Here is a 27,571-nt window from a genome sequence, read left to right on the forward strand (position 1 = left end):
AGCTGGGTTTGTATGACACTATCTATACGAACTATTATCAATACTTAGAAGTAGACGTTCATTAAAAGTTTTTTTAATAAAATAAATTTTAATTCGCAAACAGCCAGATATATAACATTTAGTTTCTCGCATAAAAATATAACAATAAATATTATTGTTATATTTGTTTAAAAAATTTATTTGTATTATATCATTACTTAATATGTTAACACCATAAATGTCATACAATAATTTAGAAATTTGGATTGATAATATTATATTAGATTCACATTAATATCACACAATAAAACCCAATAAATTGGAGTGAAACACTATACACATGATAAATCTATTAAACTCATTATGAATGGTTTTTTTTTTTTTTTGTAATTATATAGATTTTAATAATATTAAAAGGATAAATCTAGAGTGATAAATTTTTTTTATCAAAATTTTGATATTCACAATTTAACAACTTTTAAATGTTTTATTTATCCATGTATATAAGACAATATTAATTTAACACCATTTGATACTATAGTACTGTTTTATATTAAAATACTTTAATTTATTATTTTAAATATATATGGATATCTTATTTTTTAATTAAACTTTTTAAAAATTTAAAACAAAAAAATGTATTTGTAAGATTTAAAAATTATATATTTTATTATTTAAAATCTAAATTAAATTTAAATTATTAAATTTGTGTACATTTTAATGGATTAATAAATTATATAATAAGTTATAAGATCATAGGATTGAATTTATCTATTCCAAACAAAAACTTGACAAATCTTGATCAAATTGAATAAATTTAACAGGATCTAACTAAATCTAATTTCTCAACCCCAAATGATACCTTTTAATTAAGTGCAAGATTGATACCACATGAATTTCTGGGGATTCGGTATTTGTTTTTGTTTATCGAAGAAACTTTTTTTTTTTTTTTTTTTTTTTTGGGGATAATTGACGAGATGCTTTGGATTTTGACTGCTTACGTGTCCATGTTGAAAGAAACTTAACGGAAGACCAATATTAAAATTTCCCATCCTCCAGCCACAAAAATACTCTTAAAACACTTAGTAGCAGGAGGAGGGTACGGCCCCATGTACGGTACCCCTGAAAACAACGCTGGTCGATTTTGATTGGACGGTGTTGTCCACGACCCAACCAAACGATTTTGGTGGAATACTCGTGCCCTGAAACAAAGGCTTTCCATTCTCAGTCAAACTTGAAGTAGTCCTTGTCAAACAGAGACTTCAAAAAATAATAATAATCAAAATAAAAAATAAAAAAAAAAATGAAAACTTCTACTACCATCTAAATCTAATCTCTCACCACGTTTGGAGACAACGAGGAATCGTATTGCCAAAACGCACACCCATCTTGCTACAATTCTGTAACCGTTGAAATAGTATCGTACTCTTCCTAAGTTATTGTCTCTCTGCTCTGCATCTCCATTTCCACCTATTCTTTCTTTTTTTTTTTTCTTTTTTTTAGTCATGGTGGTCAATCAAATTAATTGTCTCTCTTTTTATCCTGGCTTCAACGCTTAAGCTATCTGATACTGTTTCACTTAGATTTCCTGTTTGATCGTAAAAGAAATAGAAAAGAAAGAAGAAAAGTAATTAAAAATGGATGATGACTTTCTGCCCAGCCTTCTTTGCCAAGAAAGTGAGACATGTTTGGATGAAGAATTTGAAGATGAAGATACATTCGTCAACTTTAATACCAACTATACCGCTTCGGAGGAAGACTATGTTGAAATGTTGATGGAGAGAGAGACAATATCTGGGTTCAAGAAAGACGATTCTTGGGTGTTTGGCAACAGGCTTAAATGTGCCCGATTGGAAGCCATCACTTGGATTCTCAAAGTTAGTATGGCCTCGTTTCTTAAAATAATTGATTGAGCTGCTGTATTTATCAATGTCTGTAGTTGGGATTGTAATTAAAACTCTTTTATTGTTCCTTTTTTGTTTCAAAAACATAAACCAGACTAGAGCAGTTTTTGGATTTCGATTCCAAACAGCGTATCTGTCCTTGACGTACTTTGATCGATTCCTTTCCAGGAGGTCCATCCATGTAAGCCTCTTCATCAAACCCCTGTGTTTTTTTTTTTTTTTTCCCTTATCGAAATGTGTTAGAGAAAGTAAATTATCCACTTCGATTTCTTCAGAATGAACAACTTTGGGCGATTAGATTGCTGTCTGTAGCATGTTTATCTCTGGCTGCAAAGATGGAGGAGTTGAACATTCCAGCACTATCAGAGTTTCAATTAGAAGATTACAATTTCGAAAGCAAAGTGATACAGAGAATGGAGCTTTTGGTATTGAACACATTGGAATGGAGGATGGCTTTAATAACCCCATTTGCTTTTCTTCACTACTTCATCACCAAATTTTGCAATGAATCTCCACCGACTAAAATACTTTCTAGAACTGTAGAATTCATCCTGGCCACTATGAAAGGTATTTTCATGAGCAGTTTATTTTTTACGTTCTCATTAAGTTAAATACTTTTTGGCTTACCATTAGAAAATGTTAACACTTGGCTAGAGATCAGTTTATTGGATTATCGGCCGTCTGTTGTAGCAGCTGCTGCGACATTGTTGGCATTGGAGCAAAAATTAACAATAAAAGCATTAGAATTGAAGATGAAATCAATTTCTCATTGTAGATTTCTCAAAATTGTGAGTTGTTTTTGTTATTCTTTTTTTTTCAAGTTTTAATCCCTCGTATTAATCAAACATAATGACGTATATTTCTAATTAATGGGTGTTGGACTTTTTCTTTTCTGTCATAGGAAGATGTTCTTTCATGCTATAATAAAATGCAGGAGATAAAGATGGTGAGAATTGAAGAACAACCTAAGTTTCTTTCACCAGATTTATCACCAACCCATTTGAGTTCTGTTGATGTATTAGAAACTTCTTCAGTCTCTGCGTTTTTCAATAAGAGAAGGAGGCTTGCATTCAGTAATTGTGATCACAATTATGGCGTGGCAGAAGGGGAGCGACTCGGGTAAAGAAATGGAGAAAATGAGGACAACTGTCATGTTTAGTGCGTTCTGCGGGCTTGGTGGTGGTGATGATGATTATAGGCTAAAGAGTGTTCCATACTTATTACTTTCATAGTTATGATTTGGAGTTGATTGAAAATGGCTCCTCAAGAACAAGAAAAAAAAAAAAAAAAGGTAAAAGAAAAAAAAAAAAAAATGAAAGAAAGAAAGAAATAAAAAGCAAAGTTCTGGGCTACTATCTATAAAGCTAAGTGCTGTTAAGACAACAAAGTCACGGTGGAAAGAGAGGTCATAAAAAGGGGATTGTATAACTTCTCGCTCACCTGTTCAATTGGTTGTTTTTTTTCCCCCCATATTTTTCATTCTTTCTGATAATTCTGTTTTTCTTTCTTTCTTTATTTTATTTATTTTTTTTTCTGAGAGGATGGGATGGGAGTGTTTCCTGTTGCAATGCAACCCTACCGTTTGATTGGGTGCTTGGGATGCTTTCTAGGTGTCATTGAAAAGGCTGAAAGCAATGTGGAGTAAGGCAGGGGAAAGAGAAGGGGGAGAGAGAGGTCTATTTGTGTGATTTTAATGCATCTTTGTTGCATGTTGGCCAATGGCCATCAAAAAAGTTAGGAAAGGTGAATGTGATGGGATTTGTTTGAATGTTTGGGGGTTGCCTCTCAAGGCGGGCCCTTCTCTTTTCCCTTTGAAGCTCTGGTTTGGCTGTGTGTTGAGGGGTCATTGGAGCCAGAAGACTCTGTCTGTGTTTAGTACACAATGGATGGAAGAGGAGATTTATTATATGTTGTATCTAGTCCACATTTCGTGAGCAATTGAGTTCCTAACATGGATTTTGTATGAATGATGGGATAGTGATATATCTGAAAATGAAAGATTAGATATTAAAAACATTCTTGGCAAGCAAGTTTACAAAATTATATCATTTATTTGAAGCTTATTAATATTCACCTAATTTTGATATTGAATTTGCGCTTTGATTTAACGTTTTGCAGTTCACAGGCTATTGTGGTCAATGCAGACCCCCTTTTAACTGTAAAAAGAAAATTTTTTTCAATTAAAAAAAAAAAAAACTCTCACTTTTACTTGTTTTTTAGCATATGCTCCAGTCATGGTTACAAACTCATGGAAAGCAATACAGCACCATTCAACAAAAGTAAATAATAATAATAATAATAATAAATAAATAAAAACAAAAATAAAAACTAGTTCCTCTTTATGATATTTGTCTGGAAGCCAAGATCTGTGCTAGATTAGGTGGACGTCCTAGCAAAGATGTCATTAGATGACTGGTTGGCGATGTTGATAACTTATTTACACAAAGGACCAAAAGAGATAATTTCCTTAGCTGTGCAGTCAAAAACATAACAAAGTACATGGTGTCCTTTCTCTGAACATTGGGGTACCCCAAGAGCAGGAGTCTACCATATCTGTTGAGGCTAAACAAAAAGGCATCTTGACTGGAGCCAGTTTCGCATCTCATGGTATACCATATACCCCTCCTCACTCACTCTCACAGTCAGTCACTCCTATTCTTTCCCTTTCTCTTCCCCCCTTAGCTTTTTGCTTTCAGTATGTGGGCTATGCCTCACTATTCTCTAGTCTTTTCGTTTATGGAGCAGGCAACCTATACACCCTGGATTCTATTCCTCTCTTATCACATCAAACATGGCATCCTGTGGGGTTCATTTTTCACCCATTTCCCACTTTGCCCTTTAAACTCCAACTCTCTACAAACAAATAAACAAATAAATAAATGCCACCGTCTAAGAATGAATTTTTTTTTTCTTTGTAATTTACTATAGGGTGGTGCGTAGATTAGTTATTGGATCTATTGGGAAAATACAAACCAAAGTTCCATATCGATAGAAAATACAAAAAAATATATATTATTCATTTCAAATGAGCTATTTCACTTATAGTCAATTGATTTTGGATTTGAATAGTATTATGTTTAGACAGAGAATTGAGATCAATTGCACTCTCATCAAGTGGTACTTAAACCAAAAAGATTGTGTTTAATGAATCAAACGTTAGCTCCTCCTGGATTGCGAATTTGTGATAAAAGAGAATTACAGATCGATGGGCAAACTATGGATGGGACCCCATGCATTATCAAGTTGGGTGATCGCGATAAAAGAGAACCCATGATCCACTTTGTATCGAGATGGTGGGGACAAAAGGCATTGTCAGATTGGGGGTGCGAAAGGGAAAATAATTTTGGTTCGTAGTCTTCAACTAGGTTTTTCCACCTATTAACAATTGATTTTAGATTGGAAGATCGCCATAGAAGAAAATCCAATGATCCATTCCATATCGAGGTGGTGGGGACGAAAAATATTATTACGTTGAAAGATGCCAAAAGGAAAATAATTTTGATTTCTAATATCCATTTAATATCCAAATGAATGACAAAATCGGTAGCTCAAATAGTAGAGTATTTATATTTGTGTTTATGAGTGCATGAGTTAGAATTATGAGAATGGAGAATTTTGAAAAATCTCGAAATAGAATTATTTCACCAATTATCAATTGGTTTAAAAAAAAAAAAAATCTCCGAATGGATTATTTTACCAATTATCAATTGGTTTTAAATTATAACATTATTTATATGTGAGTAGATGGTTACAAGGTATTAAAAAAAAAAGAACAATTGATTTTAAATTATAACGTTGTTTAGACTTGAATAGATGATTAGGAGGTGCTAAAGGGCAAGAGCACATTAGGACATTAGGAGGTGCTAAAGGGCAAGAGCACATAGTTTTGGTTCGAGGGACCATATACCATATATTATTGATTGATTTAAAATTAAAAGTATAGGTGGACTCCATAGGAGGATGAGACTGCTTGCACTGTTATTAGGACCAATAAGTTACAAATATAAAAGATTATTGGAAATCTTTCACTTGTACAAATTTACTCCGAAATTTTTTTATTTATTTGATTTTTTAACTAATGAATTTACTCTCAAAAACTTTTATTTATTTATTACTAATGCACTGATATGATATGAAGAAATTAACGTGGATTTTATGGACGTTGATTGACAAGAAATAAGTAGATACCTGGCTGAATTGTGAATCATGATTCATGAACCGGGAAAGTAAATATTTTGTTTTTTTGGTGAATAAACCGGAAAGTAAGTTGGAAGACCAGCAGTCTGGATATGTCGTACTAATCTCACATGTGATTGTGTGATATCATCTCCTACTAAGGATCAACCAGCAGTACAATTTTGTGATAAATGAAGGGTTCCACTTTGAATCCGATCGGTGATTTAAATTTATAAGTTGTCCTCTCATTATTTTGCCCTTTGGCATTTGCACACAATATTCACAGTAGTGTTCTCCTCGCCAACATCATATATGATTTATTCTCGTAAGGAAAAAAAGAGTATCCTATTAATAGATTCGTGCCTTGCCTAACCCTTTTCGTACAGTTGGATGCAAATTTATCTGTTTTTGAAACGAGACTCGATTTTATTTTATCATAATATAATTTTTCTTTCTAATAACTATCACTTCAGTTGTCTTTTGCCATCATGAGTACTTTTTGAGTTATGTACAATGGACAAAAAAAAATAATCATGAATAAATAAAAGCTAAAAAAGCCCTCCTATGCATGCATTGCTCTCTAACAGAATAGTTTTCAAGTTTAATGGCCCGGTCAGAAGACAACATGAAGGTTCGTCCACTCCGGCTCACTCCACTGCCAACATGTGAATAAAAACATTCAGCAAGATTGCCATGCCTTCAACAAATTTGGCAAAAGGTCGATCAATTTGGGTCACATCCACCGCGCTGCTCATTATTTATCACAAAGCTAGAATGAGAAAATTCACGTGCAAGGCAAATTTGCTACCTCTCTCTTTCTCTTCTCTCAATAGTCAAGAAGACGGATCGAATACATATTAGGACAAAACGAACAAGCATATATTCACAGAAGTAGAGCTTTTTTCGACCCTCTTCCCAAAGCCAACCTTCTCTACGCCATGTTGTATAGACCCTTGATTGTAAGGTGAAGTAAAAATTTCAAACTTCTAGCAAGGTTGGAATAGCAGAAATATGCCGCAACAATAAGATTAGTGACAAGAAACTGGATGAGCATCCAAATACAATATAATATAAGAGAACTTAAGTTCAGATTCAAAAGTCACAAAAGAGTCCAAAAAATCGATTCAATCATTACACCAAACTAAAAACCTTAACAAAATTCACCAGTTAAACGTTTCAATTGGTATAGTTCAAAAGAGTTAGCATGTATTCTAATACATGCTAAAAACATTGGCATTATCTACTGCAGACCATATCCATCCTCAATCCTGAATTTTGCTTACCACTATTTTACAATATGAGAATTTAACCACTTCATAAGCAATGTATCATTCTAGCGAGGTAATGAACTAACAAAAAAGTACCTCCATTTGTGACTGAGATTGAATGAGTTAGAAATTACCTATTCTGTTTTCCTTGATCTCAGCTAGATCCAACAGGGATCATTTTCAAAGCTGCTGCAATTGGCATGCCAAGGAATCCAAGGAAAATGCTAACAAACCACTGTCCCAAAGTGAGAGGAGTTGTGCTCGCAAATGTACCCAAGAATTCGATGATTATGATTTGGAAGAGGACGGTACAAGAGAGGACAGCCACAAACACATAATTTTTCATTATGCCTTTGAAAACATTTATCTTCTCCATCTCCCTGGAGCTAATCTCATTGAAAACCTGAATAAGATGACAGCATAGCAGTATAAGTTGCATAGTCTGAGGAAATTTTGATTTGGAGAACTAATGACAAGGTAGTAATAATAGGTTGCAGCACTAACGTTAAGTAATTTCAGTGTATTCAGATCATAGAATTTATGAGAAAAATAGTAAGTTTTGACTATAACATAGTAATGCAGGCATGCCAGAAATCTTATTCGTTTTTATTTTTCATTAGAAAAAGGTAATGCACCACACCTTAAAACTTCTTCCTAGAGGGAGGTTATAACATTTGACCTAAAAGACACTTGGGTTCGACTTCCACAACAGCTATGACCTACATTCAACGATGCAACTAGACTTTTTAATTGCTTGAGGATTTTTAAAATTTGAGGAAGAGCGCATATGATGAACCTCTGTCATTGTTAACAACTTTTGACTGAACCTATGGCCAAAAAGAAAATTCCCGCTTAGAGCTAGAGTGCAAATTTGTTAAGTAACCACATTTTCATGGAGTAAATCCTTGATGATCCATGATTACCTGACAAAAGACAAAAGAGTTGAAAATAAGAGTGTTTAATATCAAATCAGAATCAGGGCCATCAAGCTGAAGTACTGCTTTTCCTCTTGTCTGTAGATACCATATTATTAAGAACTGATATAAAGACTGCCCCAAGATATTCCTCCACATCACATTACTGATGAAATTTCCTTTCCTACCAACTGGTGATCTCTTCATTAAATCATCAGTGGGAGGTTCTGTGGCCAATGCAAGCGCTCCTAGAGTGTCCATGATCATGTTCACCCAAAGAAGCTGAACAGCAGTGAGGGGAGCATTTCCTGAGAGCATATACCATTCCAAAGGGAAACGGTGGAAATGTTATGTGATTTAAAAATTTAAAAGAATAATAAGACAAGAGTTTCACGTGCAAAGTCAAAAGACAGTGGAGTTGCTTACCTGTCAAACAGGCTGAAGAAAAGTTGACAACAAGGGCAACCACATTTACCGTTAGCTGAAACTGGACAAACTTCTGAATGTTAATGTAAACTGAACGTCCCCATTTAGCCACAGTCACAATTGTGGAGAAATTGTCATCCAGAATTATCACGTCTGCACTTTCCTTTGCCACCTAGAAAATTTGAAGCATGCTTTATCACATGACATGTCAAGAAGATTTCAAAGATTACAGGAACTAGGGCTTGAAGCCCAAAGAAGGCACTGTGCACAAAGCACACACACAATAATATCAGGAGAGAAAGAGGCTTTAATTAAAAGGAAAATTTCAAGAACAGTGGGGCATCAGGACATCTAAAAGATAGAAATTCAAGCATTAACATAAAACTTAAAAAGGTTTTAAGCTTGAAGTAGCATAAATCATTTTTAGACTACAACTATCTCAAATTTCTTGCCCAAGTTACCAGCCCTGTCACAGCAACACAAAATAGAGCACCATGAAAACCAAAATCTTGGTTGCCTACTTTAACCATATCCAAACTCAGCAATTGTCGTATAACAGAAACATGGCAGTGAAGCCTTATCCAGAAATAACTAATAAGCACACAAGTATAGAGATGACGTTCCATTCATACTTGTACCTTGCACCAAAACGCAAATTAATGAATAAATAGGTCAACTGGCGCAAGCAATTTAAGGTTTTCAACTAAATGGAGGAGTTAACAGCATGTTTTAGTATGCTATATACTAAGAAGAAAAGTGCTAGCACCTCAGTTCCAGCAATACCCATTGCCAGTCCAATATCAGCTTCATGAAGTGCTGGAGCATCATTTGTACCATCACCAGTCACTGCAACAACATCTTGGAAGGTGGTTCGTAAGTGTTTCACCAGAGTATGCTTATCCATGGGTGACGATCGAGCCATCACCTGTACACAAAATAAGGCCATACTCCAGTTAAACAGGACTCTGGAAAGCAATGAATAAACAGCAGCCATAGATTTGCAAATTCATATTGTTTATAGCAAAATATCACAATAAGCACATACATCACTAATTCGTAGTTGTGCAATAATTTTTCTTCAAAATGAGCATAATTTTCATATCAAAATAATAATAATAACGAGCATGATATAGCCCATTTTTCAGTATCTATATCAGTGATTGCACTCCCCCTTACATCTATTATGTGTCAACAGTTTGGTAAAAATATGAAACTGTAGCAAGCTTTGGTTGCAAATGCTGAAAATTCGGTAAATTATATTTTTAAAAATCACTTCCATTTGAGAATTCAAGAATCAAACCGTTATTTTTAACCAGATACCACTGCAGCGGCCTTGCAAAACCATATATAATATATATTTCCCTCTATTGTTAATATTTAAAGAAAATTGTAAATGCACCTGAAGTTTTGGAATAATTTCATGCAATTCTTCCTCACTCTTCTCACGAAAAACTGGGCCTTCAATAGCAATACCATCGTCTGTTAAAATTCCACATTCTCTTGCAATTGCTTTGGCAGTGTTTATGTTATCTCCAGTAACCATCCTAACAGTTATACCAGCAGACCTACAAATGGCAACAGATTCCTTGACACCAGGACGAACTGGATCTTTGATACCAACAATTCCTATACATGTGTATCCCTTGATGGGAATAGGACTTTCAGCAGAAAAGTCACATGGAATTTCCATGTAGGCAAGGCATAGAGTTCGAAGAGCTTCATTAGCAAATTGTTCTATTGTATTTTTTATAATACTAAAGGATGCTTGGTCAAGGGGAACAACATTACCATTTGAATCTAACATTTTGTCACATGCAGCTAAAATTATCTCAGAAGCACCTTTACTGTGCACCCGGAAAGCACCCTCATGAAGCTCTAGAACCACCCCCATCCGCTTCTTGACAGAATTAAATGGCTCCACCTTGACAATTTTTGATGCTTGCCTTTCTGCTTGGAAATCACCACCAAGAAGCAATCCAAATTCCAAAAGAGCAGTTTCAGTTGGTGAACCCAGTAACTCAACTCTGCCATCTTTGTTTTTCACCACTTCTCCTCCAGTATTGTTAAATATTGATTGAAGTAAAATTCTCAAAGCAGAATCAGGAATTTCAGAGCAGAAAACAGAAGTTTTTTCAGAGTCGTCCACTTCTTTGACCTTGCCACAAATGCAAGCTTTAACAACAGTCATGTGATTAGTAGTCAGTGTTCCAGTTTTGTCACTACAGATAGTTGTGCTAGAACCCATAGTCTCACAAGCAGCTAAATTCCGGACAAGTGCCTTGTCATTCATCATCTTCTTCATGGCAAAAGCAAGGCTCAATGTCACAGCCAAAGGCAGACCTTCAGGAACGGCAACCACAACAATCGTTACAGCAATAGCAAAGAATTCCAAAATTTCCATTGCATCATCTCCAGACCAGTTCCATTGGGAGCCTTGTTGTAGCTTGCGAGTAAATAGCCCTTGCACCAAAACAGCAAAAGTCACAACAGCAAAAAATAAACCTATTTTCCCAATGATGGTAGCCACACCATTAAGTTTGACCTGCAAGGGGGTTTCATCATCTCCTCCTTCACTAAGAGTTGCCATCAGTTTACCCCACTGGGTTCTCATCCCAACAGTAGTCACTAGCATCTTGCATGATCCATCCTGAACTTTAGTTCCAGAAAGCAGAAAAGGGTTCTGACTATTCACATTAACTGGTTCACTTTCACCTGTTAAACTGGATTCATTTATCAACACAGAAAATCCTAAAAGAAAAAGTCCATCGGCAGGGACCTGATCTCCAATATTGAGATGAACAATATCACCAGGAAGTAGGTCATAAATTGATATCTTTTGTCTGATCCCATTTCTGGTAACCTGGACTGTAATTTTTTTCTTCTCCTTGTCCAAATCCTTGAACTGCAAAGACTGTCTATAATCACTTGAGGCTGTGACAAAGACGACAAGCAAAATGCTGGCAACAATTCCAAGTCCATCATGGGCACCCTTTGGCCATCCTTCCATCACTATGCCAACAAGCAGAGAAACAAAAGCACAAATGCCAAGTATCATAAGGGTCATATCTTGAAGTGCTTCCCAGACAAAAACCCAGAAACCTCGAACTGGGCTTTCAGTGAATTTATTAATTCCATAAATCTCTCTTCTTTTGTTAAGCAGCTGCTCACTTGTAGGGATCCCATCATTTAAGGACGTGGCAAGTTTGCTTACGATACCCTCAACTCCATTGTGAATTTTCAGCTTCTTCACATCACGTCCTTCAACAATGGAGCCCAACTCATCAGCACAGACATCAAAACCTGCAGCTTTGACTTCCTCCGGTACAGTGTATTCACTTGACAAATTTAGACCTGCAGGCATGGTGCCCAAACGAAAAGAATATATAGTTAATACAGAAAAACAGAACCTTGTAGTGTTTAGAAAGTAATATAAAACCTCATAATCACAAACGTTGAATTTGCTTAAAGCTTCTTACCATGGATAAACTGAAGTGCAGCTTGCGAAACCAAAACTGCGACTCTAAACTTCTCCTATCGATACCAACCAAGAAAATAATAATAATAAAAAATAAATAAATAACAAAACAAATCACCAAGTCACCAATATAATAAGACTTAATTTTGTTTTCTTTTAACTGAAAACTTTAATTTAAGTTTTTTCACCTGTAAAGAAGAAGTTAATAGTTACAAGATTTTTTCTGAATGAAAATGCTTGAACAGCAGAAACCCAAATGTAAACCCCATATGGAAGGACTGATTTATATTCAAGAAAACTTCACTTTGATGTTTCTCGTTACACTACGTTTTTATCCATTAAACTAATTGATTTTTAATTATAGTTTTACAGATCATGATTTAGTCAGCAGATCTTCCAGAATAGAATTCATTCACATGTTTAAGAGACAGAAACATAGTGATATGTGCCTAATTGGCATATGGGTCCTAGTTTCCATGTGCATGTCTATCTCTAGTTACTTTCCATGCAAGAGGGCCCAGCGTCAGTTTGTTTGTAGACACAGTTGATGGTAGCAGTTAGTGGTTTCTTTATGTGCTTCTCTCCAAATACTAGTAGTTACTAATTGAGAGGGAAGTAAGTGGGTTTAGCCTATAAGTGACCTAATATCCACGTGTGTATAGTAAGTTATCTCCATGTTCTTATCATGGGGGTAGTTATATAATACTAGTAGAATGGATTAGTAGTTACCACGAATAGGAGAGTGGATTAATTCTTTTAAGTATTGAAGGCGTGGATTGCAAAAGGGTTATGAATGAATGAAATTGACTTCCAGACCTATCTTGTTCTCCATCTTCTCTTCCCCTCTGTCTTTCTTTCTCTTAATATCTCTTTCTTGATCTAAATATTTTGGTACATATCATTTGGTATCAGAGCATCTTTCCATGAATACCTGTGGGAAACAGATGCTGAATTCCAAAGTGAAGTTCTGGACATTTTCACAAGGCACGAAACCAAATTTGAACGAATCAATGCGACTTTCCAGACGATTCTTACCGATCTACAAGGCCTACGTGTCCAACTAGTGCAGCAACCAGTGGAACATGACCTTAATTCCTTCCATAAAGGGGATTCTTCACAAGTTTGTCCTACTCCTTGCTATGGGAACACCGTTGTACCTTCTATAATGGAAAGCAACTCTATGACTTCAAGTCTTCACTTAAAGAATTTGGGCTTTGAAGTCGTTTATGGGGGGTTCCACCGCCCTCCATGACTTCCCTTGTCCATGGCATGACTAATGTCCAAGCGATGGACGACCTCCTTCGCAATAGAAGCCAACTTCCAAAGGATTTACAACACAACCTCACCATTATGGGGATTTTGGAGTTTTTGCAGGCTCACTGATTTACAATGTTTTCCATATGAGTTTACTCAAGATACAAGAATGTCCTATTCCTGTAGTATCTCCAATCTTGCCCCTGATTTCTGATACTGTCACCATTCTTGAGGACAAGGATGTAATAGGGGGTGGGATGATATGTACCCAATTTGGCGCATGCGTCTTGGTCTCCATGTCTGTGTGTTCTTGTATTTTACTTTCCATGCAAGAGGGGCCTGCGTCAGTTTCTTTGTAGAAGCAGTTGATAGTAGCATTTGATGTTTTTTTATGTGCCCCTTATTTTCCTCCAAATATTAGTAGTTACTTATTCATGGGGAAGTGGGTTTAGTAGTTACTCATTGATAGGGAAGTGGGTTTAGCCTATATGTGACCTAATGGCTGTGTATAGGAGAAGTATTTATGTTTTATTATGTAACTGTACAAAGTTATCTTCATGTTCTTATCATGGGGGTAGTTATATAATACTAGGAGAATGGGTTAGTAGTTACTATGAATTAGGAGAGTGGATTAATTCCTTTTTAAGTATTGTAAGCGTGGGTTGTGAGGGTTATGAATGAATGAAATTGACTTCCAACCTATCTTGTTCTCTACTTTCTCTTCCCCTCTGTCTCTCTTTCTCTTTATATCTGTCTTTCTCTCTCTAAATATATCGGTACATGTCACATAACGTTAGAAGGAATAACAAATTTGAAACAGCTCAATTTGGCAGCATTCTTAAATATAGATGAATAGAAAACTGAGTTAGGACGTCACAAAACAAGCATGCCAGACCTATTTTCCACAAAAAGAGGGCTTAAATCATATAAGCTCTCCTTCTAAACTAATTAAAACGTAAAATCCATTGTGTAGATCACATTTACTGGAATATATATATGCTTTCAACATTCAGTTATTGACACTCTGCATCAAGTAAAAACTATAGCAATATTACCTATACAGGTGACTTTGTTATCCATATATAACATAATGTTTTTCATTATAAACAACAACAGGCTAAATCTTTCTACATGCCTATAGATTTCCATTACCAGCTACCTGACGAGAGCTCAAACCATCTCAAATTGTATTAACATTTATAAGGTCTATTAACCAATTAATTGCTGGCTCAAAGTGTCATCACCTTCTCTCATTTGCTATGTTACCGAAATCGAATAGCACATTCAGGGAGAAAAAAAAAAAAAAATTAAGCTCAAAATATCTACATAGTTCCATCTATCACAACCTTCCACCAATAGTGGATGTTAATTTAAGAAACAGCTAAGAATGCAAATCTACAGAAAAAAAAAAAAAAAAAAAGCAAATTGAATGTTCAGATCACCTCAAGCGCTGAACAAGAAGAAGCTTCCCGTTACATTTAATCAATATTTGACAGAACTGATGATTAACTTAACTTTTAGTATATAGTTCATATTTTTGCCAAAGAAGTCTTGTATTGACAACTGATGATTCATACAAAGGAAGTCAGTAATCGCAACACGGCAAAGCAAGCGAATACAATCTTTGAGCATTAATTTATTTTCAATATTTCATTCCTTTCTTTTCTTTTCTTTTTTTCCCGATAAGCTTGACCACAGTCTACGCATAAGTGTGATGGTTTTGTTTCTTTCATACACACATACACACACATATAACCATATATAACTTTTAAGAAACGCGTATTTGGAACAATTGCGTAGAACTAGAACTACCTTCGGACCCCTTGACAAAAATTTCCTCGGTAACTAAAAACGCGGTGGAAGATTTATATTATATTTGTCATTTTCTTTTAAAAATCCTCGTAAATTAAAAAAACACTAAACTAAGAGCAGGTGAGAGAAACCTGATTGGAACGTCGGATAGCCTCAGCCTCGAATCGCTTAGACAGATTAGCAGTAAATCGGAATCTCCGCTTCCGATTCTTCACCAACCAGCAGAGCTTCCTCCATCTCTGAAGTGCCTCCTCCGACGAGTTCTTAGCCTTTACTTCTCCGAAGTTTTCATTCAAATAGTTCTCCATCTCACAGCTCCTCTTCCTCTACTCCATCAAAAGCTCTAATACGTTTCACAAATACACAAAATAAAAAAAGCTTTAATAGCAAGCGAAGCAATAAATGAATCCACAAAATTTCTATTCCACCAGTTTCCTTAGCATCAAATTCCGAGCAACTTTGGTCTCTCCGATCTGATTCCAAAATAGAAAGAAAAAGAAAAAGCCCGGTTTATTCCGTTTGAAGAATCAAACCGCGCTTTTGACAGAGGTAAGTGAAGAATAAGACCGGGCTTTGACCTCTTGACAAAGCAAACTTGCTGTTCCTGTCAGTAGCTACAGTGTTTGAAGAAGAAGAAAACAGTTAATCATTTTTGAATTCATCTATTCTGGTCAAATACCTACCATCAGCCACTAGCCAACCGTAGCTGACCTTCCATATTTACTGCAAAACCAGTGGTTTTTTTTTTTCTTTTTTTTTTTTTTGTTTCCTATTAGTTACCCTGTGTCTTGAACTTGAACTTACAAACCTACAAATTACCAGTGGTAGATGTAAATGTAAATGTTAAAGTAAATGGCTTCGCCAGGCCTGCTTATCCAAAACCAATGGTTAGGTGAGTAGACAGATATTAAATAATTTTTTATTTTCCCATGTTACCGCGTTGTGTTAAATGAGGGTGTATCTCGATAAATTTATTTATTCGAATTTTAATTTTCCTTATTGCTCCGTTCGGTGTCGTGATTCCCGTTGGCGCATGTGGGGTGGAAACCAATGGGATGCGTACAGCTGTCACGTAAAACGTGGAGGTCAATTACGCAATTTCATTGTCTTATATTTTTGTTTTTACGCGTGGGGAGTGGTGATGGTCGTCTTGGAGAATCTTGGCCTTGTTTTGAGGGGTTTTTAGGCATTTCCCCACTTTGGATCTGAAACGATTTGTGCATGTTAAGTCCATGACACGTATGATTGACAGCGGCACATGGGATCGTTAAGAGTAGGCAACCTAAGCAGCTTCTTCTGCTTTGCTTTTGATATGCTTCCTGCTGTGTGTTGAATGGTGAGAAAAAGAAGAAATATAGTACAGAAATCAATTCTGAAATTAAATCCCTGATAAAAACTTGTATACCGTGTGTTGAATGGCGAGAAAATGGAAAAATATAGCACAGAAAAGAGTTTTGGCATTAAATCCCTTATAGAAACGTGTATTGGAAGACGTAGTAACCGACAGGACATGCCTTACGGGAAATTGGGTACGGCCTAGTAGAGTAGCAGCTGGACAAGTCTTACTATTTAGTCATTTGAGTGGGTCCCACGCCGCCTGCCCATGTGAGGGCCCTTTCACAATTGTTAGGTTTGTTTAGGGTAAAAACTGGTATCAACCATGCCAAGTCTTGATGCATTATGCTTGACATTTTCCTCTGTCAAGGCAACGATGCATTTTTGTCATCCTAAGCAGTACTCATTTTTGGAGTTGGGTAATTCTTTTGCAACATTGTTTAAAAATTAAAGACGCAAAGCATGAGTCTCTCTTCTTTTGGTACAGAGAAAAAAAAAAATATAAAGCAAATTGACTGAGAATCTGTTTGGCTGTTTATCAACTTTTCAACGGTTAGACGACAATCGCATAAATCCTCCAGCTGGACACGGTCATTGTTTCTCTTTTTTCTTTTTTTTTTTTCTTTTTTTTTTCTTTTTTTTATAAACCGGTCATTGTTTTCATTTTCCTTGTAAAAGGATTTTGAGTTTAATATAAAGCCTTACAGGGATAACCCATATGACAAATGGGTTAGTAACAGGCTTTACATAGGTGGGCTTTGACTGTCAGCTGCAAATACCAAATAGGTTGGGCTTTAGTAATATCCCAAGGGTTAATAACTACTTGGGCCTTTTGGGCACCTCAAAGGGGCCTTCCCCTGCTGTAACTATCAAATCTACAAAAAACAAATAAATAATAAAAGCATAATAACCGCCTGAAAAAGTAATTATATTAGCTTTTATTATTAAAGCAAATATAAAATATCACTTTGTTAGGCGCAAATAAAGATGAAGGCGTCACAGAAGATATGTAACAGTAATTATGAAAGAAAGAAAAAATGTGTTGTACATTGGCGATGGATTGGAAACCCCAACCCCACCACCATATTCTTATAAAATATGGAATTTATAATTAGAATGCACGCGTGCAGACCGCATTGATATCAAATCTGAGACTCATAGGCCTTCCAAATAGACCAAAAGATCCTTTCCTTTTCTTTTTTAGTTCTTATCCTCTTACATTGTTTCTGTACAGAAATTCGCTTTAGTTTTAGTTGGAGGAACCACTTATCAACTCCCACGTGTCTTGTGTAGTGTTAATTCCAGGAGAATTAAGTCTTCTTGCGATTTTAGTTTCTCAGTGGGACTTACACTTGTACACTATCTTCACTTATGGTCCAGCGCTAAGCTATAAGAGATGTGAAGGACACATGTATTATAAAGATCGACTTAGGAACAACAAAGTAGCAAAACTCAAAACAATATTTATAAGATTCCAAATGTCTACCAACCATATGTAAAATCTATTTGGATTTGTATCTTCGCCGAGCTAAAACCCTAATATATATATATATATATGTAACAAAAGGTTATCAACCTGTCACGTTTACATGCTTTCCATTCTCTCTCTCTCTCTTTTTTTTTTTTTTTTTTGGGGGGGTAATTTTATAATTAAGCTTTCCTTCTCATGATTTGCATTTTTGCCTTTTCTTCGCTTTTGCTTTTGTATTTGTCTTTGTATTAGCTTATCTTTTTAATTTGATTTCATGAGAAGTGGTTTGTTACTTAGCCTATGCATGCATAGGCACCTTGACTCTCGATGGTCCAATATATAGCCAGCCATTCTTTTATTATATTTTGCCCTCTTGCTTGAAAAAAGTCGTTAAAATAGGGTCAAACTATATTTTCATATTAAATACAAAATGTACTGAAAAACATAAAGTTAATTAGGTACATTTTTTTCATCTATTGCCAATTTGTTTTACGAAGAGACATCTTGTCCTATATGGCATACGAAGGGCATGCACAACCACCAATCTATGCAAAATAATGACAATAACAGCATACGAAAAGTCTAAAAACTTTCCAAACTTCAAGGAAATCAATAAACATTGTGTTCCACGGAAGTACAGCCCCATATGTTATGTATATAAAATTACGGGCCTAGCCGTCGATATTAAGTGGGCATCAGTGCTCCACCATGGAATATATTACCTTAATTATATGAAATTTAAATGAGATATATTTGAAATTATATGTAATTGAAAGGTAATATTCATTATACTATGGTCAGCACTCCATAGCTCAGAAAGTAAAATGCATGTAATAATTCCATGAATTACAACTCTATCACAATGAGGCAATATATTTGGTAAAACCTTATTTGATAAATGAGTAACCTTATAATCCCAATTTAAACCGGTGTACTAAATGATGGTGTATAAGATAATAATTTTTTAAAAAATTATTTAGGATCCATTGAATATATAAATTAAATTTGTAAAAAGATAAATAATATATATATAAACATTTATTATACGTAATAAGAAAATTTTACTTAATTTTTTTTTTATATTTACCTTTTTTTTCCAAAATATGCATCTAAATTTTATTTTATTTTTTTTGTTCCAAAATGCATGAGAAAAGAAAACTAAATTTGAAATAAGAATTGATCAATTAATTCATAATTAAATCTAGTTTTTCAAAAATAGAGACCAACTAATTAGCTAACTTAACAATGATTTTATTTATATTTATAAATGAGATTACCTCCATTAGTCCACTTGTGTATATGATAAAAATTTTTATTGATTCTTTGTTTGTTAATTGAGTGGTGATCAATCCAATAATTGTAAATCTAATCAAGGTTGATTATTTTTTTCTTTATTCATATATATAATTTATATAGTTAATAAAATTATTTCTAAAAAATAATATAATTTCTTTTAAATTAATAAATATTTATTTATCAAATAATTTTGTATACTTTATACATATTTATTTTAAAAATGTTAGTGTATATATATATATATGTATTGCAATTGACAGAACGCACGAGATCAAAACTAGGGAGGCTCTAGATAAAATTAATGCGTTTTGGAAGACTTAATTCGACGCACGCCTTTTTTTTTTTTTTTTTTTTAATTTTTTTCGTGGGGGGATAAAATTAGACGTGCATACAGCACATATATATATATATATATATACACATCCCATCGTATCCAAGTAGGATTATATCCAAAGTGAAAAGGAATAAGGGACAAAATGTCACGCTCACGTCCGTCCACATTGGAGCGATGAAGTGGGAGGCATCGAGTCTACAAGCGTGCCTGGAAAAGAACTCCGTCACTTTTACTTATATATTAATAATATTTTTAGCCTATATATTACAAATTTAAAATGGTCAACCTGGCTCTGATCAAGAAACAATTATGGTTAACGCATTTAGTTTTTGTTATTTTCTAACGAATTATGTGAATTTTATTAGTTAATAGTAATTAGAATGTTAAATAGATTAATTAATTATAAGTATGAAAAAATTTTAAAATTAGGAATTAATATAATTTTAAATTATTTTTTATTTAATGTTTATTTTTTTATATTTTAATTTATAATTAATTAATATATTTATCTATCATTAACATATAATTGAAAGAAAGAAATTATATTAAATTTAGAAAAAAAAAGTATAAAAAAAAAAATTTCAAACATGTAAGCAAACAACATCTTTATTTTCGTTATATATATATATATATATATATTGATAAGTTGGGTATTTCAAGATGTATAGTGGAAATCATTGTGTCGAAAATCGATTCAAATAATTCTCCCAGGCAATCATATAGGATACTTGAAACCTACTTTTTTTTCGTTTTGGGAATCCAATAGAAACCTTGTTGAAAATTTTGGAATGACTATTCAAACATTGTTTCTGATCTGTTTAACAATAGCTACACTTTTTCTTCAATTACTTTTTTTATTTTGTAGGATATTCTAGACCCTTCACTTAAAAGGATATTAAACTATTTATCAACAAATATATTTATATTAAACTATCTTAAAACAAAAATGCATCTTTTATTTTTTAATTTGCATGTGTTTTTTTATCACACAATATCAATATAATATACACATAATCATCAATGTATGACTTTTGATGATGATAGGTAGATCATAGGTAGATCATCAAATCTCAATTTGACACCCATGCATATCGGCCTGTGACAACCTAAACCAATTAGCAAATTTGCTTTTAAGGAGATAGAAGAAGTAGAAACAGAAAGAATCATCAGCGAGAAACTACAAGAAAATATCTGCACATCAGAGAATCTGATTAATCGAGTAATTAGCAGATCACCACGATCAACATATGTAACTAGAACTCTTTAAGACAATCGAAACTCAAATTAACAACGTCTCTCCAGTTGTATTCCCTTCAAATAAAACACTACACAGCTGTCACTTCTCAACTGAATAACAAAACCACGTGCCACGTTCTAACATTCTAACTGTAGGGATACATGCCTAATCTTTTGAGATCATAGACTAGACTTATACATAGCACGCGTGGATGTATGTTTATAGGCTTAGTAATTACTACTTTTTCTGCTGAACAATTAAAGTGTCGTATAGCTTTTTCAGTGAGAGAAGATAAGGATGGGATTAGGCGTACAATCTTCACAGATCAAAAAATATATATAATAATAATAATAATAATATAATAATAATTAAAAATTAAACATGCATGCATCAGAACATTCACAGGCAACCAGTAATACCATTCCGATCTTAGCTTGACAAATCAAAAGAATACTGAGAAGATGCTAAATAGCGAAGTAGGAAAAAGAAGACTAAAAAGCAAGCTAGTAGATAAGAATAAGATAAGCCTTATGACTCATCAAACCAATTAAAACTCTCAAAAATATGGCCTCCACACGACCATTTATAAACCTTCCTAAATATCAACACCACACACACACACACACACCCCCCCCCCCCCCCCCCCCCCCCAAAAAAAAAAAAAAAACATCCACACACACAAAACAAAAATAAAATAAATTTCTTTCTCTCTCCTCTCTCAATGTCATTGTCAATGTGAAGGGGGGCCCAAGTTATATAAACTTATCTGGAAACTTTGTACATCGCGTCCTCACATGCCCTTATCCTTCATTGATGGAACCCCTACTAGTTAACATGACCTATCCTGCCTCCCTAGCAGACAATCCAAGATGGGCTCGCGTTGTTTGACGTTTACACTGTCCGGTTGTCTTTGTGGGTCATTTCCTTTGGTCCCCAATCCTTTACTTTATCCCTCATTAGATTTTCACACAGAGTGAATCATCAACAACAAAACCTCTGCTAGTTTGCATCGTAGGGCTAAGCTACTTTGCACCTCATACGTATATAGTTGGGTATATAAGTTGGCCAGGGAACAAAATCCATATATATATAGCAGCCTATATTAGTGATCAATTTATGTAATAATTGGAGAAATGAAGACCTGCATTTCTTAGCTAGCTTTGTAGTGGCTTTTAACTGTAAAAGTTGATAAGGAAATTCTAGAGAGAGACAGGTATGGATTTTTGGCATGACCTATCTCTCTGGCAAAGAAAAGAAAGAAAATTTCAAAAAGGATATGTGGAGAAAAGAGGGAGGTTGTCAATTCTATAGCCAATGACTTAGATGCGGCAACGAGAAAAAGATGGACCATACATATAAATATGCAGTATATTTTTCTTTCGAGATGAAGGCTACCCCATTGAATCAGATTCTTGACCGACCCTACTATACATATATATATATATATATATATACACACACCCTACTCATGAACAACCAGCGGATGAAGATTCTACATGTATATTACGCAAACCCATGATCAGAAATATCATCCTTTGTAAGGATAAAATTTGACAGGATCAGATCCTCTAAGACATGCTCAGAAACACCATCGTAGAATTGGGCAGATCTGGATGCATACTCGTCTAATTAATCAATTACTCAACGGTGCGAGAGAAAAATACCTAAAAGGAAAATAACTGATGCTTCTCGAGAGCTGATGTTCCTCGCTAGCTATATGTGTCATCCATTTGTCATGTGTCATACGTCATAACTTCTACTATACCAATTTGCCGATAACAAATCGATCATCATCGCAGATGATACTCTGAAAAAAATAATAAAGAAATTAAAAAAACAAAAACATCTTTTCCATATACAGTTCTTTTTTTGGGGGGGATTGAAATTTTGATTTATTAAAAGCATCACTACGTTGAAAATTAAAGGACACGGCACGGGGAGATGGGCAAAGTTATAAAATAATAAAAAAATAAAAATTCAAAAGAGGGGTTTGCAGCTATCTATAGCTTGACTGGCACGCTCACCACAAAACATGACATCTCTACGTTTCCATTACATTACAATAAGAGCCTCTCTCTCTCTCTCTCTGTGTTAAAAATCTCCCACAAAACGCACAGTTTAAGACTCCTTTTAAGTTCAACTGCCATCCATTTATATAAATCAACGCCCTCACAGTACCATTTTACAACCAGGGGGCAGGATAAAAACACCCAAAAGCCAATAAAAGATACCTTCCGTAGCGATATAAATAGAACCACCCATACATACGAAACTTCCTAAGCACCCAGAATTCAACCCCAATCACCACACACCTACCCACCTAAAAATTTTGATTTTCTCCCATTCAATTCCACCACACAGTATACCATCCTTTTTCCCCATTAGATTCTTAACAAGCTTGGAAACGTTTCTCCAAAATAAATAAATACTAGGCAAAAAAATAAATAAATAAAACCAAACTCAGACCTCATTATTTTCCCCTCTGTAGCTCGAGTCTCGACCATGGCAAACATGTTGTTGGAGGCTCTTAATGTCCGGGTGATAGGGACCGGCGAGAGGGTCTTGGTGTTCGCGCACGGCTTCGGCACCGACCAGTCGGCGTGGCAGCGTATTTTGCCTTACTTCACTCCCAACTACCGAATCATTCTCTTCGATCTCGTCTGCGCCGGCAGCGTCAACCCGGATTACTTCGATTTCCAGCGCTACACCACTCTCGATGCCTACGTGGACGACCTGTTGAACATTCTTGATTCTCTCGGCGTAAAGACTTGTGCCTACGTGGGACACTCTTTCTCCGCTATGACCGGGATTTTGGCCGCAATTCGGCGACCCCATCTCTTCTCCAAGCTCATCCTCATAGGAGCTTCCCCGAGGTAAATAAAAAAAAATAAAAAAAAGATTGTCAAATTTTGTGTTTGAGATCCCCAATTGAAAATTTCTTCATATATATATATATACACATATTTTCTTATTTTGACTTTGTGATTTTTTGGGATCAGATTCTTGAATGACAGAGAATACCATGGTGGCTTTGAGGAAGTGGAGATTGAGAAAGTGTTTAGGGCAATGGAGGCTAATTACGCTGCTTGGGTCCATGGATTCGCACCGTTAGCAGTTGGGGCCGATGTTCCTGCAGCTGTCCAAGAATTCAGCCGAACCTTATTTAACATGCGACCAGATATCTCCCTCTATGTCTCGCGAACAGTATTCAATAGCGACTTAAGGGGAGTGTTGGGGCTGGTGAAGGTTCCTTGCTGTATAATCCAAACCAGTAAGGACGCCTCAATCCCAAAATCGGTGGCCTACTATTTAAAGGACCATTTGGGAGGCAAAAATACGGTGGAGATACTCGAAACTGAGGGCCATTTACCCCATTTGAGCGCTCCCGCTATACTGGCTCACAAGCTCCGGCGAGCCCTTTCACAAAGGTAGGGAGGGAAGGCTGTGGATGTGGTGCTAAGCTTTTAGAACACGCTCATTGGGTCACTGTTGTGAATGGGCTTGCCGAGCTTCTAAGCCATAGATCGCGTCATGGTTTCATATGGACCGGGGCGAGCATGAGAAAATAGAAGCGAAATTCAGGGCTGTTTGTTTGTACCCATGGTGAGGATTGAAAATGCAGATGTCTCTTATTTATTGGACGAGTATCCGATCGGTACTCCAACTGTACTAGAGTTTTTTTTTTTTTTTTTTTTCCTAGATGGGTATGGCGTCCAGGAAAACCCAAAAAAAACAAATATAATAAATATATATATATATATATAATGTGGAGATGATATCACATGTCCACATATGTGTGGATGTTAGGCTTTGTAGTTTGGATTATGTGATCCGCAAAAGGATAAGAATCTCCACGTGATTATCACGTGGTGACGTATCCTCCTTTCTTGTGTTCCTCTTTAATTTTTTTTTTTTCTCCCTCCTGTTCCGCTTTAATTCTGAGTTGCTCATATTTAGCGTTGTTTGGGCAATCAAGCCAAGGAAATGAAAATGATCTTCATTTGTACTTTTGGTACTCCATGCAAATTTTCCAATCTGTTTTTTTTTTTTTTTTTAGTACAAAAATTTTCCATTACATATCCAAGGGAAAATTGCCACCTTTTTTGTTTTTGGTATATTTTTCTGGTTAGGAGAATGAATGTATAATTGTCCAATAGCGAAAATCCAAAATATCGGTGGCCCTACCTTGTGATGGACCTTCTGCTAGAGATTCTCCATCTCTGACCTGCCATTCTAGATTTTTCTGGCCGTCCAATTTTGTCTACTAATTAATTCTTCACTCCCGGGTCTAATTGTTTGCAATATTAAGAAAATCCAATTTTTTATACACTCTAAAGCACGGGACAAATAATCTTTTATTTTTGTATTTTATCGTACATCCAAAGCATCTTTTAAAAGAAATAAGAAGTTTAGAGAAACAGGAAAAAAAGGAAGAAAGGAAAAAAGAATACGTGGATTCATATATACCGCTTCTTGATGAATTTTTGGCCTTGTATAGATTATTAGCTCCTAATGTTGTTAAATTAAGCCTCATTTGTCAGTAAGGAGAGAAAATGGATGGAAAAATGTGAAAGATAAAAAAGTGAAAGGCTGTTTGGTATGGAAGGAGATATAGAAAATATATTAGATTTTTTTTGTTTGGTAAAATATGAAAACAGAAAGTAAATAAACGGTTTTTTTTTTTTTTTTTTTTTGTGTCTAAACATGCATGTTACCTAAAAATTGTCAATATATTACTTTATCTTTATTTATGTTTTTGTTAATTTCAGAGGAGTTACTTATGAAAACAAATGAGATGGAACGGCAGCTAATTGCCTTGTGTAATCTACGAAGACTGCTGCTAATAGCAGTTACTAAATGTATATTTTTAATAATTAACGGGTGAATCTTTTTGCACGACGCAAGTATCTTCCAACACTGCATTCCCTTGTAAAATTACCAAAAACCCTTTGACTTTTATTTTCTCTATTTCTTTAAAAACTTCTCTTTAGTGTTTCATGCCTTCTTCCTCAAAATTGCTCCCAACGAGAATCTTCTTCCCAACAAACAACTATTCATCGAGATGATTTTGGTGACAGGGGAGAGATAAACCTTTAAAAATAGTTCCGAAAATTTTCAGCAAACTTTTAGTTCCGTTGATGACGCATCGCCGGAGGTGGTTAGATATCCGTCATCCAACCTCCAAGCAAGAGTGTCGTTGGTCATTCATGTCTGATACACAAATGGAGCTTAGCTATAGCGAGAAAATAAAACCCAGTGAAAATGAAAATAGGTTATGGACAAAATATGGGGAAAAGAAATTTTGAAATTGGTTTTTAGTAAATTTGTAAAAGAAAGTTTTGGGAGTATATGTTTTGGTCGTGAATAAAGAAGCGGGTTTTTTCGATAAATAGCCATCTTATAATTCCATTTTAGAAAAATAGTAAAATTGTTTTTTAAAAAAAAAAACTAGCCATCTTGAGATAAAAATACCCTTGATCAAATTGAAAATTACGCAAAAGATTTTTTTTTTTTTACCCTTTCCTTTCTTCCTCTACACAGCCGTTCGTGGGGTTTCTCTAAGATCACCCTTTTGCATCTCATCGCCTCTCACTCTCATTTTTTTATATTTTTTCATATCTCAAACTAAAATCAGGTAAAAATTTTATCTTTTTTCTTATTAGATGAAAGTAAGAAAATATGTGTTTTTTTTGTTTTTTCTCTTTCTCATTTTTCTTGTATTTTTTATTAGTTTAGGGTTTTTTAAGCTTGTTATTTAATATGGATATGCAAGAAATTAATTTATGAGCTGTTATATGTGATTTTCAAGATACTTAGATGGCATATGGTTTGAAAATGGGAGAAATTTTGTGTAAAACTGAAAATTTACGAACAACAGTAAAAACGGAGGAAAAAGATGAACTTCCGCCAATTTCCTCCAATTTGTCAGTTTTCGCAAAATTTCAGCCAATTTTTCACCAGTTTTCCGCCAGTTTTCGGTCAATTTTTCGTCAGTTTTCCGTCAATTTTCCGCTAATTTTCCGCCATTTTTCCGCCATTTTTCTGCCATTTTTCTACCAGTTTTCCACCAATTTTCCGCCAGTAGGAAAAAGCTATATTTGGACCAAAAAAAAAAAACAGAATCAATTTTTTTAATACAGTTAATATGTTTGTTTAGTATTATTCAAAATTTTATATATTTATTGATTTAGTTTAACGTTATTCATTTAATTTTGTAGTAAAATGGAAGATGATGACATTGTAATTGAGGTTTTATACAATGTAATATTGGTACAAAATGATAGTGGTAATTGGGAATATCGAAATGGTAAAAATATAATGGTTTCCGTCGGCAAGAGATGTACAAAATCAGAGTTAGAGAATGAGATTTTCAATTCTATTGAGATAGATCGAAATGAATATTTGCTAAAGCTAAAATGGATATATGGATGATGTGCAGAAAAGTTAGATCCTACAGAAATACGATGTGATAGGGATGTGAAATGCTTTCTTCAAGAAGTGAGGAATGGAGGGATGACAATGATGCGGCCTCCATTGTATGTTGAGGTGATTTCGAAAGTTGAACATGTATGTAGAAATGTTCATCAAACAGGATTTGCTTCGGATAGTGGGAGTAATCTTCATTCTTTTTCTTGTCTTCCAATTGGCGCTCGTCTACCACAAGCTTCCGGTACTGAACCTATTCAGGCT

General features: G+C 34.8%; 3 protein-coding genes and 1 long non-coding RNA gene across 9 annotated transcripts; 2 read left to right on the forward strand and 2 right to left on the reverse strand.

Annotated features, from left to right (window-relative positions):
• Window positions 1-1,317: 1,317 nt before the first annotated feature.
• Window positions 1,318-3,940, forward strand: LOC107433660 (cyclin-D5-1). The gene is made up of 5 exons (XM_016044977.4): window positions 1,318-1,856; window positions 1,978-2,064; window positions 2,159-2,450; window positions 2,538-2,671; window positions 2,785-3,940. The coding sequence occupies exons 1-5, from the start codon at window positions 1,617-1,619 to the stop codon at window positions 3,004-3,006; spliced, it is 975 nt and encodes a 324-aa protein (XP_015900463.3). The 5' UTR covers window positions 1,318-1,616; the 3' UTR covers window positions 3,007-3,940.
• Window positions 3,941-6,456: 2,516 nt separating this feature from the next.
• LOC107420566 (calcium-transporting ATPase 1) lies at window positions 6,457-16,141 on the reverse strand. 6 transcript variants are annotated; one of them, XM_060817176.1, is made up of 8 exons: window positions 15,340-16,141; window positions 12,144-12,198; window positions 10,067-12,018; window positions 9,434-9,592; window positions 8,668-8,839; window positions 8,251-8,549; window positions 7,462-7,730; window positions 6,457-6,714 (listed from the first exon to the last, which is right to left on the reverse strand). In XM_060817176.1, exons 1-7 carry the CDS (start codon window positions 15,514-15,516, stop codon window positions 7,482-7,484), a joined length of 3,063 nt encoding a protein of 1,020 aa, XP_060673159.1. In that variant the 5' UTR covers window positions 15,517-16,141; the 3' UTR covers window positions 6,457-6,714; window positions 7,462-7,481. The 6 variants fall into 6 exon arrangements, with proteins under 6 accessions (XP_060673159.1, XP_060673158.1, XP_060673155.1 ...); XM_060817175.1 differs by having other exon boundaries at window positions 6,457-6,806; XM_060817172.1 differs by having other exon boundaries at window positions 6,457-7,011.
• Window positions 16,142-22,224: 6,083 nt separating this feature from the next.
• On the reverse strand, window positions 22,225-23,488 carry LOC107433732 (uncharacterized). Its single transcript, XR_003053412.3, has 2 exons — window positions 23,348-23,488; window positions 22,225-22,688 (listed from the first exon to the last, which is right to left on the reverse strand). It is a non-coding gene; the product is annotated as an uncharacterized LOC107433732 (long non-coding RNA).
• LOC107420581 (strigolactone esterase D14) lies at window positions 22,735-24,899 on the forward strand. Its single transcript, XM_016029579.4, has 2 exons — window positions 22,735-23,754; window positions 23,881-24,899. The coding sequence occupies exons 1-2, from the start codon at window positions 23,384-23,386 to the stop codon at window positions 24,311-24,313; spliced, it is 804 nt and encodes a 267-aa protein (XP_015885065.1). The 5' UTR covers window positions 22,735-23,383; the 3' UTR covers window positions 24,314-24,899.
• Window positions 24,900-27,571: the final 2,672 nt, after the last annotated feature.

This window comes from Ziziphus jujuba, chromosome 5, assembly GCF_031755915.1.
Source record: "Ziziphus jujuba cultivar Dongzao chromosome 5, ASM3175591v1".
Taxonomy (NCBI): Eukaryota; Viridiplantae; Streptophyta; class Magnoliopsida; order Rosales; family Rhamnaceae; genus Ziziphus; species Ziziphus jujuba.

Excerpts from the sequence above, each read along its gene's own strand:
- LOC107433660 (XM_016044977.4), top strand. The coding sequence starts at position 1,617 with ATGGATGATGACTTTCTGCCCAGCCTTCTTTGCCAAGAAAGTGAGACA. Across the intron at positions 1,857-1,977 it reads CCATCACTTGGATTCTCAAA|ACTAGAGCAGTTTTTGGATT; the intron begins GTTAGTATGGCC and ends AACATAAACCAG. Across the intron at positions 2,672-2,784 it reads ATTGTAGATTTCTCAAAATT|GAAGATGTTCTTTCATGCTA; the intron begins GTGAGTTGTTTT and ends TTTCTGTCATAG.
- LOC107420566 (XM_060817176.1), bottom strand. The coding sequence starts at position 15,516 with ATGGAGAACTATTTGAATGAAAACTTCGGAGAAGTAAAGGCTAAGAAC. Across the intron at positions 9,593-10,066 it reads AAATTATTCCAAAACTTCAG|GTGATGGCTCGATCGTCACC; the intron begins GTGCATTTACAA and ends TTTTGTGTACAG. Across the intron at positions 7,731-8,250 it reads ACTCTTTTGTCTTTTGTCAG|GTTTTCAATGAGATTAGCTC; the intron begins GTAATCATGGAT and ends CATCTTATTCAG.
- LOC107420581 (XM_016029579.4), top strand. The coding sequence starts at position 23,384 with ATGGCAAACATGTTGTTGGAGGCTCTTAATGTCCGGGTGATAGGGACC. Across the intron at positions 23,755-23,880 it reads CTCATAGGAGCTTCCCCGAG|ATTCTTGAATGACAGAGAAT; the intron begins GTAAATAAAAAA and ends TTTTGGGATCAG.